Here is an 18,225-nt window from a genome sequence, read left to right on the forward strand (position 1 = left end):
CCTCCAAAATGGCAGAGATCGAGAAACTGTGGGGCCATACTACGATGACACCCTGGAGGCAAGATAAGCCCCAAGACACCCAGAAGTTACAAGAAACCCCAATCCAAACTTAAACCTTCCCAAAACCAAACAAACTTCATATTTTCCCACTATTTTTTGTTTCTTGCACGTCACCCTCAGTAGCTTTTATGAGCACAAGCTGGAGGGTTATAGTTATAAGGGAAATCCTATAAGTAGTATTTTATGTAAATAACATTCACCCCTCAAAACTCCAAATCAAATGTACTTATGTACCAATAAAATTCAGAAATGACCCACAATTTGGCAACACCCTGTTTATCTCAACCTGCAATTGAACAAAGGGAGAATCCCTTCCACTTCCCACTGTTTGGGAATGAGATTAAACCAGAAATATATCTTATTTCTAAGTGCCAATCAAAGTTTGAGAGATTACCCCTTATAGATCATTCAACAGGAGAGACTTCCCATGTAGATCAAGCAACAGGTGAGATATCCCTGTCCTTGTACATAATTATTATTAATACCTAGGATGAGCATGAGAATCTCCTGCTGAAAAATAATTCACAATATTAACCATAAACAACAACAGTTGGGTACTATCAAAGGTTGAGCATGCAAAATTATGTACCCGAATGTACAAAGTACTAATATTTATTATTAACCAACATAAGAAAATAAGAAACACGTAAAAACCTTGTTTGAAAAATGTGCAGGAATACACAACTGAAATCAATTAACTTGTTTGTTAATTAACAAGTACCTTGAATTTTAATACTCTTGAGTGTACAATGAAACCACCGTCACGTGACGTTGAACCCTGTTGTTATTTTATTTCAATTAGAATGAATTAGAAATGAATTTAAGATGATGTGCAATTGCTTTCTGTTGTCAATAATTTAACCTTATGGTGCACCGTTAGATTTCTTGCTCTAAATTAAAACACAATACTATTTAGGTCAATAACACAGCACTCATATTTGTAATATATGGTATACAATTGTTTGCGAAAACTAAAGGTCATATTTCCAAAGTGACATTACACTTGCTTTACCAAACCACTTGCTGTGTTGTTGTTATGATTTACAGGAATAAATAACTTTTATGAATATTTACATGTTCAAACCGAGATATTACATAAGTTGAGTTATAAATTGATCAACTTCCAAATCCGAATAAGTGTCACTGCACAGCTGCAAATTCCCTTGCCTGTGCTACGTTGCAAAAATCAAGTACCTTTAAATCTGTGTCGCGTGAACATATGATTGCACGGAAGCAACCTTTTCGTTTCTCACATTAATTATTTGTAATCTAAAACAATCCATACATATTTTATAACTCGATTATCACAATAAGCGCTCTCATGACACTCGGGAAGTAATGTTATTTTGATCATTACACCAGAAATTCACTTTATTTCCAATATGGCGGAGTCGCCCATTTTTGTTTTCACGAGCCTTTTCTGCAGCTTTACTTCTGCTGGCAACAACGAAACTTGCTCAAAATCACTCGAGAGATGAGTAACAAGTGACGGTACTGAACTTGCAACTCTCCGCAATATTCCAAGGTGCTTTGTGGCAACCTTCTCCCACACAGAAAATGCTTACCTCAAAGATAGGACACCAAGCATGACTGTCAAAAACCCAGGTTCACCTTTCATCCCAATACTCGGCGATGAAGTCCTGTTTCCTTGATTCTCGGCAATCAACACTTCTCACTGGAAGTATCCGTCAGGCTGAACGTTTGTAGTTCACGGGACGAAGCAAAGTTCCTTTAATTTTGCAAAAACTTGCATCTGCACATTTCACTCGCGTCAGACCACCATTGACCTACTTGCCACCGCTCTCGTTCCCCTCTTCCCCCCTAACCAGCTGCCACTCTCATCTGCCATCTATCAGTGTTTACGCGAAACTTTCAGTCCTTACAGGTCGCAGTCTATATGCTAAAGACATCTACCGTTGGTCACAAAAACTGCTTGGACATGAAAGCTCGTCAAAAATCTGTACAATGAGATAAATATAGCACATACAATTTATGTGAACATCGTTATATCATCTCACAAAGACATTATGACGAACTCTCGTCATAATACCCCCACATCCCCTAAATGTGCCTTCATGGCACGGTGCTATATGCACGGGGAACATTTGATAAGTCCTTAAGGTCTTTATTTTTATTATCTTCTATAAATTAATATAGTTGTACTTACATCTTTACAAATGGTCCACGTAGCAAGTAATCTTACAAATAATATTGTACATAAGAACTAAAATTCTTTAATCTGCTTTCATGTTATTTTGTATACATCATCTTTCACAAAAGCTAAAAATACAATGAAATCTAATGTCAGGCAACAAATAGTTATAGTGCTCTCCCCTTTGATGCTCAATCACTGGTGGGATCTCCAAGATTTTGGGGGTATTTGGGGGTAACCCACATCATTAGGACAAATGTGTGACATTTGAAAGCGACATTAGTGGACTCCTGCCACAAAAGACAAAAAACAATGGCAATGGAACTTGATATGCTGGCCACACATCACCCAGTGATAAAGTTCTTGGCAAGCCTTCATCTTCCAAGGCTTGTTGAGTCATGGAGTTCAGTTTTTAGTTTAGTTATGGTTATTTTATTTCATTGTATTCTTAGCTCTTCAGAAAGATGTATGTGTAATACATGAAAATGTTGAAGAAATGGAAAAATTTTTAGACACTAAAGGAATGAAAGTTCTTATTTATAATAATATTTGTGGTAAAGTTACTCCTAAAATACCCCTCCTAAACTTCAATTCAACATGTGAGATTATTTTAGTTAGTGAGAATTATAAATTTGCAAAAATAAAAAATATATTAGCTTTGAATGCAAAGTATACCAAGAAAAGTGAAAATATAATAGGCAGGGAGCCACTCACACTATACAGCAGAATGTAATGTAATGGAAAAGGAGACATTTAAAAAATCGGCAGGTAGCATTTAAAACAAAACAAAATACTATAAAGCATAAAAAGAAGCAACTTGGAATGCTACAGACAAATGGGCCACAGACGTGTTACCTTCAGTCACAAAATCTACTGACAAACACAGGTGTCACGACAGTTACGTTAAACATAGCATCCTACCTGGAAGTTGGGCGCTATGAGTTGTGATCACTTGTAACTGAAGATCATTCTTTCTGCGCCCACTCGTCTGCCCTGCTGATAACGAAGGGCAAGCATCAACAACAATGCTACAATTTCGGCTTTACCAATCGGAAGGAGAAATGGGTTCAATCATTAAGGTGAAATGTTATCCTCTAAGGCAGTGGTTCCCAAAGTTGGTGGTAACTTACACTGAATTAAGTAATTACCTAGCAAGGGTGGTAAGTCATCAGTCATTTGTTTTTCTTGAACCGTTCACTTATGACAAGTGAGAAATATTGGCAATGTTTTGTGTCATCAGAAGAAAGAGATGTTTTAGGGGAAAGAGAAAGGAAGAGATGTGAAAGAAGATAATATAAAGATACTAGACATATGAGAGAGATAGAGCAATAATGAAGCAAGAAAGAAGGATGGAGCATGTGTAGAAAATAATCAAGGGGGAAAGAAAGCAATGTAACAGAGAAACTAGAAATAAAAAGAAAGAGAAGAAAAATGACAGGAAATAGTAAAGAAAACATAAAAGAGAGTAAAGAAGAGGAAGTAAGCATTTTTCCTTATAATAGGAAGGGGGCAAGTAGCCCCCTTGATCCTCCCTGCAGGCACCAATGTGGATGAAAGCAAGGGAGGCAGCAACTTCAAAAAGTTTGGGAACCACTGTTCTGTAAGTTTTACTGGCGACACACACATTTCTTAGGCTTTGCCAATAAAAAAAAGACGTTAAACCAGTAACATTGATATAAGTACAAATTTACCCACCAAGATAGTGTTAATATATTAATGTCCAATAAAGGCTCACAACAGGCAAGAAGCTAAACACTTTCAGAATACATGCCACTATTAAAAATAAAAGTATACACTTGAACACTACGAAACAAAATCCATAAAAAAATTATGTTATAAAGGTTTCTCGGTGGCTTATAAAAATATAACTTCCAGAAAATATTTTAGTTGACCATTTATTTTGGTGACACCCATCGTCATTCACAATCTGGTTATCTTGACCTAGGATAAAGGTTAGAGTTTATGCTCTGTGGGTATCCTATGGCCAAACCTCAAACAAATAGTCAATTGCGATTGGTGGTGGTGTGTTACTAAAATTAACAAGGCAATGAAGCAACTGACAATTATTATTTCTTATAAGTGAGAGATTTGTAATCATGTCGGATCATACCCTTAGGTATGATGGATCTTAATTGGAATGTAGCTCACTCAATCATTCATCCTAGATGGTAGAGCGACTAGCTGCTCATTGTGAGCTCGATGGTAAGGAGCTAGAGGTACTAAAGTAATAAGACACACTAACCAAGAACTATAAATGGCAAACAATTAACACTTGGATTTTATAACCTTCGAACCTGAATCATACATGGGAAGGTTAGGCTAATTACCTGTCTAACGTGAACTCTGATGATGAAGTTGAGATGAAGTTATAGAATGAAGTGTAAGCCTGTACTGAAGGCTAGCTTGGCAGGCTAAGTCAGTAACACTGACTTTGTTTGCAGACCAAAACCGAAGAGCCCTGTTCACCATCCCAAGCCAATCCAAAGAGTGTTCCTTCTACCTCTCTCCTCTATTCCCCTACCAGTGGAGAATTCCTCCATGCCGATTCGTCAAGTTTTGACTTCCTATATCTTAGCAAAATTACAACCGTGAACAGAACTCCAGGAAGTCTCTTTACACTTGATTCTGCATATTTGACATGCCTAAGAGAAGCAACTGGCTGGTAGAATAAGTGAACGACCCTTGGTCAGATTGTAGCTTTAGAAAATGTACAGACTTACACTTACAGGATTGGAGGAGGTGGCGAGATGCGGAGTGGCAACTGCATCTCAGTAAATATTGCAAGACTACGATGAAAATCCTGCAATGTGGCGAGGAGAGCCGCCCCTAAATAAGCTCAGCTACTGCTGCCTTGCAGTAAGGGTAGGGATCCCCGAAGGCTAAGGGAAGGAAAACCCTAACAGAAAACCAAGGGCGGGAGGAGCTCAATAGGCATAGAGAAGCCAATCTTATTAAAGGAAACAACCCTAAAAAAAAAAATCCTGGTCCTCCAAGGTATGGGGGTTGGGCACGAGGCCAGCACCCTAGCACCATAAAAATACCACCCGCTAAAAATTCTCAACAAGGAAAAGCCGGACAGATTCATGGATGCCGAAAAAAGAATGTGAAAAGGACTAGGAATACGTTAAACATAGGAACTTGGAATGTAATGACACTTCTGAAACCAGGAAAGATGCAAGAATTGTCTGAACAAATAAAGAAAACACAAATTGAAATAGTAGCTCTGCAAGAAACCAGATGGAGTGGTTATGGTGTAATAAACAAAAAGGACTATACAGTATTCTATAGTGGTGCAAGAGATAAAAGAGGACTGGCTGGTACAGGTTTCATTGTACAAAAAAGAATACAAAATCACATAATAGGATTTGTGCCTTACAACGAAAGATTATGTAAACTGAGAATTAAGGGCAATTATAACAATATAACCCTAATCAACACATATGCACCAACTGAAGATAAAGAAGATGAAATAAAAGAAAACTTTTATGAAAATATTCAAAATATGATAGACAGTGTTCCAAAAAGTGATATAATGATTATATTAGGAGATTTTAATGCAAAGTTGGGAAAAGAACAAATATATAGTAAAATATCAGGTAGGCACACATTACATGATGTAACAAGTAAGAATGGTGAAATATTATGTGAATTTGCAGCTGCAAATAACCTGATGGTTATGAGCACCCAATTCCAGCATAAACGAATACATAAAGGAACGTGGATATCACCTGACCAAAGTACTATTAATCAGATAGACCATGTCCTGATTAACAGCAGGAAAAAGGATTTGATAAATGATGTAAGATCTTTAAGAGGCCCAAACGAAGATTGGGGTAACATACAGACTGCGATAAATGAGGCAGCTAAAGAAGTTATACAAAAAGAAAGAAATACCCCCAAAAATGAATGGTGGGATGAAGATTGCAGAAGGATTATTCAAGAAAAGAACAAAGCAAGAAAGAGAGCAATGCAAATAAAGACTAGGGCCAGCCAAGAAATATATAATATAAAAAGGAAAGAAGCTAATAAAATGTGTAGAGAGAAAAAGAAGAAATGGTTGAATGATAAAATAAGGCAAATTGAAATTAATTATAATAAAAATGAGACAAGAAAATTTTTCAATGAGATACAATCCTTTAAACAACAGCAAACAGTATTGCCAATGATGTGTAAAGATACAGAAGGTAACATCATCTCAGAAAAAGCACTAGTCCTAAATAGATGGAAGGAATACTTTAAAAAGATTCTTAATAATAATGTAACAACAAGTATGCAGGCACCAATAGAACAGAATGACAATAATCAACAAGGACTATATCCTCCATCGTGGAACGAAATAACCCACATAATACAAAATCTAAAAACAAATAAAGCTGCAGGATCAGACAACATCCCTCCAGAATTTATTAAAAATGGAGGGAGAACATTGAAACAGAAGTTGCACAAGCTGATATTAAGTGTATGGAATGATGAAAAGTTACCAACTCAATGGAATGAAGGTATAGTGTGCCCAATTTTCAAAAAGGGAGATAGATTAAATTGTAATAATTACAGGCCAATTACACTTAAACATTGCATATAAAATACTTGCTATAATACTAAATAAAAGGCATTGGAATGCACTGAATACAAACTTGACGAATATCAAATGGGATTCCGAGCCAACAGATCAACTATAGATAATATATTCATAGTAAGACAGATTTTTGAAAAAAAGCTATGAATTTAATATTGGACTCTACAACTTGTTTATAGATTTTACCCATGCATTTGACTCAGTGCACAGGAACAAAGTAATAGATGCTTTAAAATCATATGAAGTACCATCTAAACTAATCAGACTAATTATGTTAACCTTAACCAACAAAGGAAGAGTCAAAATTAACAGGGAACTGAGTGAAGAATTCGAAGTAGAAGGTGGAGTCAAGCAAGGTGATCCCTTATCTGCAACTCTGTTTAGTATAGTGATAGACTCTGTATTGAAACAGATGAAATTGAGAGGAAACATGTCAACAAGATTAAAACAATGTATTGCATATGCCGATGACATCCTTATAACAGCAAGGACGAAAGAGACATTAATAGAAACATTTGAAGAACTAAAAAGTGAAGCTTTGAAATTGGGGCTCCTAACTAATATGCAGAAAACTAAATATCTCAGATGTGTAAAAGGTAAAAGGTACAAGACCTAATTATAAAGGACGAGAGAATAGGGGAACACTTTACTTTTTTTTTTTTTTTGAGAGAGTAGAAGTGAGATCTTTCAAATATCTTGGATCAGTTGTAAATGGCGACAACACAATTGAAGAAGAAATTAGAGAGAGAATTATTCTAGGTAATAAAGCATATTTTGCCAACTTAGCCTTATTTAAGAGCAAACAAACATCTAAATCTGCGAAACTGAGACTTTATTATAGCATAATAAGACCCATAACCACATATGCATGCGAAACTTGGACCCTCAAAGACTCCTGTAAACAGAAACTCTCAATATTTGAAAGGAAAATCTTAAGAAGAATTTATACTCTGAAAGAACCTGATGGAAATTGGAGAATACAAACCAATGAAGAACTCAACAAGTTAATCAGGAATGAAAATATCATAAACTTCATAAAATCACAAAGACTAAGATGGTTTGGGCACGTAAATAGAATGTCTGATGAAAGATTAGTAAGAGAAATATATAAATGGAAACCACTTGGGACACGAGCCATAGGCAGGCCAAAGAAACGGTGGGAAGATGAAATAATTCAAGATCTGAAAGACATGAAAGTAAAGAATTGGACGAAGAGCATCCAGGATAGGAAAAAATGGAGAGATGTTGTTGAGAAGGCCAAGACTTTCAATACATGAAGTTGTAGCGCCTCAAGAAGAAGACAGACTTACACTTTGTTACAACGTTTATGGTAAACATAAATTTGTTCATTCATATTTGGGAAAACAGACGCGGTAGTATATAAATATGTTCATCTGTTCCTACTAGTTTCGCCATATTTATAAATTTGTTAGTAGTATTACTGGTATTTTTACCCATTACTAGAAATACTTTGTAAAAAAAATATACTTCGTATTAACCTGTACATATGTATAACTAACTAAAAAATATACTTTATATTAACCTGTACATATGTATAACTAACTATCTAGCCTTCTTATACCCTAAGGTTTATAGCTGCAACAACACAAGCCTTCCATCTGTCCCTATCCTGGGCAATATCAATCCAATCTTTCTCATCCTCACCGATTTCCTTCAGGTCCATCTCAACGTTATTCCTCAATCTTCATCTTGGCCTTCCCATAGGTCTCTTACCATCAGGAAAACTGTATATTTCCAATTTATTCCTTTTTTATAATCTTGTCAATTAAAATATGCAGTCTTAAGAGTAATAATTTTTATGTGAGAATTTTTCTCTCTCATATATATTAAAGAGCAGCAGATTTTCTCTCCAGCTGTAGTCTACATATATAGTCAATGTATTAACAGTGAAAATAATTATAAAATATAAAATGTAGCAGTTTACGGAACATGGCATTTTGCACGTCCTCTCAGCAAGGGTCTACAGAAATAAAATAAATAAATAAACACATACATATCATTTAGCAGAACAGGAACTAAATTTTAGAAAAATAAAAAGCTATATTACTGAAGTTAATGTGTGCAACACTAACTGTGAAGTAATGATTAGTAATAATTAGTGTAAATACTGTCTAATTACATAACCAAATGCCAACAAATACAAAGAATTCAGAACAATTTGAAGCTGTACGAGCATTGCTATATCTAAAATACATACCATTGAGATCTGGATAAATAAATGGTTGAATCTTCTTAGGTGACCACAGGTCCTCAAGATCTGAATTAGCAAATGAAGAAACCTTAACTTGGTCATTGTCCTCAGTTGGTAGAGAACTTGTCAGTTCTTCTATCACCTAAAATACAACAAAATAAGAAACAATATATGTCTGAAATTCCATTTGGTATATTAGGAACTTACAAAAAAAGCATGTTTTACATAGATGTACTAGTACTTGTACATGTAGCACAGGAGATGTACTACATAGAAATTTCAGCAAAAAATGCAAGTTCGAACAGGTCTCGAACCTGGGTCTCTGGCACACCATGCAACTGAGCTACTTGGCCACTCCACCAAAATGACCAATATTTTACCAAGAACTGGGTGTTTCACCTTAATTAATGCATGATACTGAAGAGTTTCTCTCAAAAAAAGTATAGTGCTTGAATTAGACTTTTTATTTATAAAAATAACAAGAAAATGATGCTAACAAATTGGTAAGGGCAGCATTAACAGCATTTTTACTGATTATTATATACAGTGATATATTTACACCTGCAGATATAGATACGGCATAAAATTAATCTAACCTTGTGATTAGAAAGAAACCTTGCATCAACATTCTGACATATGTATATGTGCTGGAACATTAGAAGAATAATTCTTTAGCCAGACAAAGAACGGATTACTGTGCTTGATAGTATTATTGTGTAATATCAGGATTATACAGGGTGTTTCTAAAGGTCGTTTACAACGCTTGGGAGGTGATTCCTCACACGAAAACAAGCAAGAAGTCTAAGTTCCATTTTTACGACTGAGGCTTCGTTTCCGAGATAGGAGCCTCGCAAAAGGTGACAAAGTGAACGTCACACCTGACTGGGACGAATACTATAACAGATAGGGAGGCGGTTCCAAGGGAATCATAAAGGAATCGTATGTGCTCAGTCTGGAAGTCACTATGAAAAGTTCACTGCACGCATGCGCAATGGAGTCCTCAAAGGAATTGGGGATTTCCAGCAAGAACAATGCATGTAACGCAGCAAGAAGGACCGTGACAATGAGAAATGCGTTAAAGACAACACATCCCGACCTCAAACATCAAAACATGAGCACCGAACACAAAATCCGAAAAGTTGAGCACGGTTGCATACCCCAGTTACACGCGAGGAATGAACGAATCATGTCATGTGGCATACGAGACACACATTACTCCACCAGGAGGAGGGAAAGGAAAACACAATATCAGATGATTGCGACAACGTGTATTTTTACACGCGACAACTACGTAATATCCCCCCACACACACACACACAACAAACAACAAATGCTACAATATCTTACGCACAGACAGTCCGTGTCACTGTACACCAACTGAAGATGTCACTTTCACCACACAAAGGGGGTGGGGAGCAATACCAAAAGTGTTCGCACGCGATCATTGTGACGTAAAAGAGACCAGTTTTGGAAGCGCTGCACAGGCAAGTCTGGCTCTCGTAGTCTACGTTTGACCTTCATGACTGCTGTTCCCGCGAGAGGAGCTCGAAGGGTTGGTTCTCTCCGGCAGTCGTTCCAGTCGTGTTGCAGGTGCTGGGATATGATCAGCAGTTCGCTCGAGGTTGTCATACGCATTGAAGAGTACTAGTATGTTGTATTGAAAGAAGTTGACGTGGTGGAGTGGGCAAGTCAAGTATCGCAACAATTGGTCTGTGGTGTTCGTACAATGATACGGCCAATTTGTGCAGTGTGCCAGTGTTAAACAAAAACAATACTTTGCAGTTCCAGCTCCCTATTACACAGATGGCTGCGTATACGACCCAGCAGCTAGCAGACATGCATCTCATGTATGGGGAGGCACGTGGTAATAGCCGTGAGGCAAGGCGTCTTTATGGAGAACGCTTTCCACATAGACGTTTACCGTCTCACACCTTCTTTCAGGTAGTGGACAGTCGACTGCGTGAAACAGGGTCAGTGTTACCACCGCGGCAAGAAGTTGGAAGACCCCGAAGTGTACGCACATATCAGTTTGCAGAAGATGTGTTGACAGCGGTAGCAGAACATCCTGGCACCAGTACGAGAGTGCTCGCTCGGGCACGAAACACGTCTCATGTGAATGTTTGGCGAGTGTTGTCAGAGGAAGAAATGCACCCTTTTAAACTGCAGAAAGTACAAGAACTGTTACCTCGTGACTTTCGCCCTCGTATGGAGTTTTGCCAATGGTTGTTGCATCAGCTGGACACAAACCCTCACTTCGGGGCAAACGTATTGTGGACAGATGAAGCCATTTTCACCAGGATGGATGTCTTCAATAGTAGAAACAGTCATGTATGGGACTTTGACAACCCACAAGCACTTTTTGTGGCCCATCACCAGCACAGGTTTTCAGTGAATGTGTGGTGCGGGATAGTACATGATCATTTAATTGGACCATACATTCTCCCTGTTCGCCTGAATGGTCGCACGTATCATGCATGTCTTAGTGAGGTTCTGCCTGAACTGTTGGAGACCGTATCTTTGGCACTGCGGCAAGGAATGTGGTACCAACACGATGGTGCACCAGCTCATTTCGATTGTAATGTACGACATTTCCTGCATGACGTGTTTCGCAATAGGTTCATTGGTAGGGATGAGCCTGTGCCTTGGCCACCGAGGTCGCCAGATCTCAACCCTCTCGATTTTTTCTTCTGGGTAGAAATGAAAACCCTCGTATACGACACACCTGTCACATCAGCTGAGGACCTCGTTGCTCGCATCAACGTCGCCGCCGCGACGGTAGCAGATACACCTGGCTTGTTTGCTCGTACTCGACAATCCTTGATTCGTCGCTGTCATCTCTGCGTAGAAGTAAACGGCAGACATTTTGAAAACCGTCTGTGATTATTGCCCTCGGCAAATACCAGTGAGAACACTCTTGGTATTGCTCCCCACCTCCTTTGTGTGGTGAAAGTGACATCTTCAGTTGGTGTACAGTGACACGGACTGTCTGTGCGTAAGATATTGTAGCATTTGTTGTTTGTTGTGTGTGTGTGTGTGGGGGGATATTACGTAGTTGTCGCATGTAAAAATACACGTTGTCGCAATCATCTGATATTGTGTTTTCCTTTCCCTCCTCCTGGTGGAGTAATGTGTCTCTCGTATGCCACATGACATGATTCGTTCATTCCTCGCGTGTAACTGGGGTATGCAACCGTGCTCAACTTTTCGGATTTTGTGTTCGGTGCTCATGTTTTGATGTTTGAGGTCGGGATGTGTTGTCTTTAACGCATTTCTCATTGTCACGGTCCTTCTTGCTGCGTTACATGCATTGTTCTTGCTGGAAATCCCCAATTCCTTTGAGGACTCCATTGCGCATGCGTGCAGTGAACTTTTCATAGTGACTTCCGGACTGAGCACATACGATTCCTTTATGATTCCCTTGGAACCGCCTCTCTATCTGTTATAGTATTCGTCCCAGTCAGGTGTGACGTTCACTTTGTCACCTTTTGCGAGGCTCCTATCTCGGAAACGAAGCCTCAGTCGTAAAAATGGAACTTAGACTTTTTGCTTGTTTTCGTGTGAGGAATCACCTCCCAAGCGTTGTAAACGACCTTTAGAAACACCCTGTATATACTAAATTTAAATTACATGAACAGTTCACAAATATTTCAAAATGTGACTTTGGTTGTTTTGCAAACTAGTATGTGTAGTCAATAATTGGCAACTGATATTTTGAAATGTGTGTTAAATGGAACAACACCATGGAGAAACATTCTGCAATGATTGATTACTTCATTTGCAAAATCCAGTTCAAATATAGGTTAACAAATGAATGTTTAAAGGAGCTAATTATATTTTCAAAAATAAATTCCTCACTACCTTAGAAAGAACAATTTTATTCTAAAATATTTAAATGTTAAAAATTACACCCTCAATATAAAGACTTCTACTCCATACTCAATCAATACTTACACCATAAACTGTATGAATGGTGCTAGGTGAAAGATGGATATCTATAGGACTGACAGAAGCTGTGACTTTAACCCCTTCCTCTGCAGATTTGAAGCTCTTTGCAAATTCTATATCACATGGTTGAAGAACCTGTGAGATAACAATTAACAATGTATTATATTATAAATAGTTCAATGAAAAATCTCCATGGGAGATTCCACACCAAAGCAACATGTGTTGTTTGAGGATATATCAAAAGCTGTCATGCTGCTACAGTGTGAAATGTTGCTGTTGATTGGTTTATTCCCAGGTGGCATGTGTCACGTGTCACTTTGGTCTGAAATCTCCTTAATGTTGAATTTTCCCCTCCTGAAAGGGTGAACTCCCTGTAAAATAATGAGCATAATGGTTACATTTAAAGCAGGGCTGAGCTGATTCTACTATGAACCGATACTGATACCCATGCTGATATTCTTACCAATACCAATACTTGAAAATTGTAACAGTTCACAGAGTATTTATAAATGTTAATCTATAATTTTTCCCACAGCATCAATTAATTAGCAACTGGCGCTATTTATTAAAAATATCTCAATCATATAAAGCGCGTGCGCAAAAAAAATCTCGGAAACTGCACAAAATAAGAGTTAGGGCGGCAAGATTACATTTCAAATCTATAACATATCAATCTACCAGCGTTTTACCTTAAAATATTCATAATTTCACATGAGATAAATATTCAATTGAAAAATCCATTCTTACCATTACATTTCATAAATACCAGAATAATCTAGACTGCGCTAAGTATCAGCTAGTATCTGTGATTAAATTTCAACTGATACTTTCTGATACCGATGCCACTGGCATGGTAATGACTCAACCCTGATTTAAAGTCAAATTATTGCTTAGGTCTCAAATCAACTTTAGAAGCAGAGTTCTTGGTGTGACAAAATTCTTTTAAAGTCCCAAGGATCTTTGTGACAAAATTCTCTTAAAGACCCAAGGATCTACATCCAAAAACATAACAGAAGTGTATTTTGACATTGCAAAACTGTTGACCTGGAGATTTCTCGAGTTCCATTAATTTCCATATCAAATTAACAATGATTATAGCTCCAGTATTCTCAGGACACTCCTCTAATTTTACTCCTGAGTGCTATTAATGTTAATTTATGTTATGCTGAAGAAGCAAAGTTGTTGCCTCTGTAAAATACTGGACAGTTTACTTTAAACAAGAATGAATCAAGTTTAGTATTAAAATAACTGCCATCAGTGTCACACTAACAAAATTAGTTTCACCTTAATTAAGGTTGGATAAGAAATAATTTCATAAACTCAATACAAAGACATCTACTGTACTCGATTAATACTTACACCATAAACTGTATGAATGGTGCCAGGTGGAAGATGGATACCTATAGGACTGACAGTAGCTGGGACTTTAACCCCTTCCTCTGGAGATTTGAAGCTCTTTGCTTTTTAAGTTCTTTCGAATGGCCTAGGGCTTCCCCAACATTTTAATAAACAGGTGCCTGAGGGCAGCCCTCAGAGGTAATGGTAGCTGGTGATAATCACATCACCTCCACAAATAATTGAGATTGTGAATGTGTAATGTGCAGGTGGTACCTTCATCTTTTTACTGTTATATTTTTCTTGTTTGACTTGTGTTGAACAAAGAATTTGCTAATAGACACAAAGATTTAGCCTCATGTACATCAATCGTACATAGAAAAAATATATTAAATAATGACTTTGGCCTTCTGTTAAAAAAAAAAAGTATGTACATTTTGAACTTCTTTTGTTTTATTAATTTTTCTGACATGTTTCTTTTATATACTATGTAATATTATAATATATTTTAAGATGTGATAACATTAAAATGCTGACCCAAGGCAAAATTTAATGTATAAAAATATACACTAAAAACGTAACGTTTCCACCCTCTAACAGGGTCTTCTTCATGAGGTTCAACAGTGTTGCCATGCGAATACAAATACACTACTTACCAGATGTGAGGGGTTTTTGAGATGTCCCTGAACCTTTGACATGATCTGAAGGCTTGCCAGTGAGCATACCAAAGATTCCCTTCCTGGATGTCGGCTGTAATCTACCAGCAATTCTGTGCGCAGAAGTAAAGCATGCCCACTGCTGTCTGACAGATCGGAAAATATCATAACTTCTGGTTTTCTTAGCTGAATTGACATTGATAATCCTGAAATTAGACATGCTCTTTTCAGTAACAATTAATCATTTAAATTCATTATTTTTCTCTTTTCTTCAAACTATATTAGGAACACCATAATACACTGACAATTTCATAGACTTTCATGGAAACTGCTAATAATGGAAGGTATGAGGAGATACTCTCAAAAAAATATGTAGGCTAACATATTATCCAAAAAAAATGTAAGCTAATACACTCATCTTTTATGGAATGTATAGGCAGGAAGACTTGGCTACTCTAGCAAGGTGACTGGATCTTGCATTAATGCTTGAACTGCTAATGATAGATGGGTCATCTCGAGCCTTGGGAAAAGCTGAAGTAGTGATCCTATATTTAAAATGGTGTCATGGAGATAAGTGAGGGGGATACATAAGAATAATAATAATACAGGGGGGCATTGCCCCCCCTCCCCCCAACGTTGCACTGAAATGAGTTCTATGCCAATAACAATACTTTTCGTAAAATTTTCTTGCTTGCTTCGCTCGCCATTTCTTAGTCTTATCAAGTCCAGACCATAGACGAGCGTCGGCCCTGGGCACTGAACGATCTACATGAAAATAAGTTGTAAGATTGATTTATCTATTTTTGGTTTTAAGTCCTTTATGCACAGAAAGGCTAATCAGGTCTGGACCTACAGTTTAAAGTGGGATCCGAACCACGGTGCCATATGCCTCCACTGGGTATCCAACCCGGAAACCCTTGATCACAAGGCAACAATGTTACCACTACACCATTGGGGAGGCACAAAAGTTGTAAAACAGAAAATGCATTGGCATCCCTTGAAATTATTTGCACCCTACTAAATCAATATAGATTTCAGCCTGCAAAAAAATTGGATCCAAAAAATGTTCTTGCTCACTTAGCTCGCAATGTGTCATTGTTTTCTGTATGCAGAGAAATAAAGAAATAAAACCTGTCTTAATTGATTGTGTTTTAAATGCATGTTTTGAGGGAAGGGAGCATGCACATTTGAGATACAATTTATGTAATTTTTCTGTTGGTTTATTGTGAAATGCATGAATTGGATGTGTAATGTATAGTGTTGTATATAATATGTATTAAATAAACTTTGAATACGAACACAATTTAGTGTCCACGTTGCTCCATTTGCATTGTGTCAAACATATATCGTGCATGAAAGTTAAACATGTTAATTTAAAAAAGAATTATATTTAGATGCATTTATCAAGCATTTTCTGTCTATCAAAAATAGTTTGTGTGCTTGTTTTCCATTATTAATGTGAAATTGAATGTGTTGAAAAATTAATTCAAATCGTTTGTTCGAACACAAATGCATTAGCACCAATCTCTATCCTTTTTTTTTTGCATAATTTACGAGGGTAATAACGTCTTTGATACTGCTACTACTGCTACTACTAATAATAATAATAATAATAATAATAATAATGTTGGTCCCTGGTTCAAATCCCAGCTTGGGCATGGAAGTTTGTGAGTGACCATTCATCAATTTCGTCATATCATCACTCATCCCCATCTTCGCAAATTAGCCAAAAGTGGCACAAGAATCGAAGTGAAATAAAGCAAATCAACAATAATAATATTCATTCATTGATTTAGTTTATTTTACTTCGCGTTTTGTGCCTCGTGGCTAATTTGCGAAGATGGGGATGAGTGATGAAATTGATGAATGGACATTCACAAACAACCAAGCCCGAGCGGGATTCGAACCCGGACAATAACAATAATAATAATAATTATTATAATAATAACATTATTATTAAAATTATTGTTTTTATTATATTATTATTATAACATTATTATTTTAATTATTATTATTACTATTATTATTATTATTGATATGTATATCCTGATACTTGCCCCCCCCAGATAAAAATTTGTGGTTGCACCTCTGTAATAATAATAACAACCTTGACGGCCAGGGCCTACCTACTGACTGCCAGCCTCACTCTCGCATACCTCAACCAAGGTGGGCAATCAATCAACTAGTTACAGGGTGACGTGTGATCAGCAATACAAACCCCAGATACATTGGCTGAAATCTTGGGAGAAAGTTGTTATGCTTCCCCCCCCCCCCCAGGAGACTCGAACCAGAGCGCATCCTGTAGCCAGAGTCCAAAGCCTGACCCCTTACACCACACAGCCATGGTGTGAAACAAGTGAGGGGAATGATTTTATGTAAATTTTCTTAGTAGATGAATGACAACCACACTTCGAACACTATGTTGGGTTATAAAGCGTTAGATATGTAAATAAAGAGACAAGAAGTGTGAGATATAGTGGTAAGAAACAAGTCATTCAGAGATTTGTCAAGTTTATGATATACACTATTCTTTTTAAAATGAAGCTAACCATTAATAGAGGCAACGTGTGATTAAAAACAGGCAGTGAAAGAATCAGTGAGGAACAACATGCAGTGTGAATGCTGTTAATTTTAAACAGGGGAAAAAATCGTACCAGCTTGTTCCTCTGTACATGAGGCTCCTGAAGAAAAGTATCCACTTGTGCTATCATTGGAACTTGGTGGTCTGTGGACAGCTTTCAGAGCCTCCACTGTTGTTTTACCTTGCTGTGAAATAGAGACAAAACAGGTATATGTTTATTATTAGGTGGATCACCATCATCTCTATATTGACATGAATACTGCAAGCACATGAACGTTAACTTGGTATAAATAAAGGCTTGGTTGACAAAATTTTCACTAAACGATTACTATGCCACTATTTTGATTTCTGACAATACAGTACAGACATTTAAACATTCTACAGAGGTTGTTCGCTTTATATCCGACCATTTTCAATTCGGTGCTGCCACCTGGCATATCATGCTGGAACTATGGGTCTGCTGGCGGGAGCAGTGTTGGGTCTGACCTTGTAGGTGCGTGAGTGTTGGTAGTGAATGTTATCAAATGGCGCCAAAAATCAATCGGTATTGGGAGGATGGCCCTTTTCCATGCTAAGTTTTCATATGTATGCATTGTGAAACAGTGTCGGGAGAATGGGTTAACACTCAGGGTGACCACTGCGAAAGCTATTGTGGCCCGTTACACACAACAGGCTCTCCTTGCGAAACATTCACCCACGGAAACCACC

The 18,225-nt window shown here is 37.3% G+C and overlaps 1 protein-coding gene across 5 annotated transcripts in view; it reads right to left on the minus strand.

Moving 5' to 3' along the window:
- LOC145988841 (intermembrane lipid transfer protein VPS13A-like) overlaps positions 1-18,225 on the minus strand; it is a 231,550-nt gene that overhangs the window by 120,983 nt on the left and 92,342 nt on the right. For 4 of the 5 annotated variants that reach the window (XM_083124071.1, XM_083124068.1, XM_083124070.1 and 1 more), the window contains exons 28-32: positions 17,591-17,702; positions 14,937-15,142; positions 12,952-13,080; positions 9,007-9,142; positions 3,134-3,208 (exon numbers count right to left, since the gene is read on the minus strand). In XM_083124071.1, the coding sequence (XP_082980197.1) occupies positions 3,134-3,208; positions 9,007-9,142; positions 12,952-13,080; positions 14,937-15,142; positions 17,591-17,702 (658 nt within the window). The remainder of the gene's footprint in view (positions 1-3,133; positions 3,209-9,006; positions 9,143-12,951; positions 13,081-14,936; positions 15,143-17,590; positions 17,703-18,225) is intronic. The other variant, XM_083124072.1, reaches the window with a different exon arrangement.

This window comes from Lepisma saccharinum, chromosome 6, assembly GCF_977018435.1.
Source record: "Lepisma saccharinum chromosome 6, izLepSacc3.1, whole genome shotgun sequence".
Taxonomy (NCBI): Eukaryota; Metazoa; Arthropoda; class Insecta; order Zygentoma; family Lepismatidae; genus Lepisma; species Lepisma saccharinum.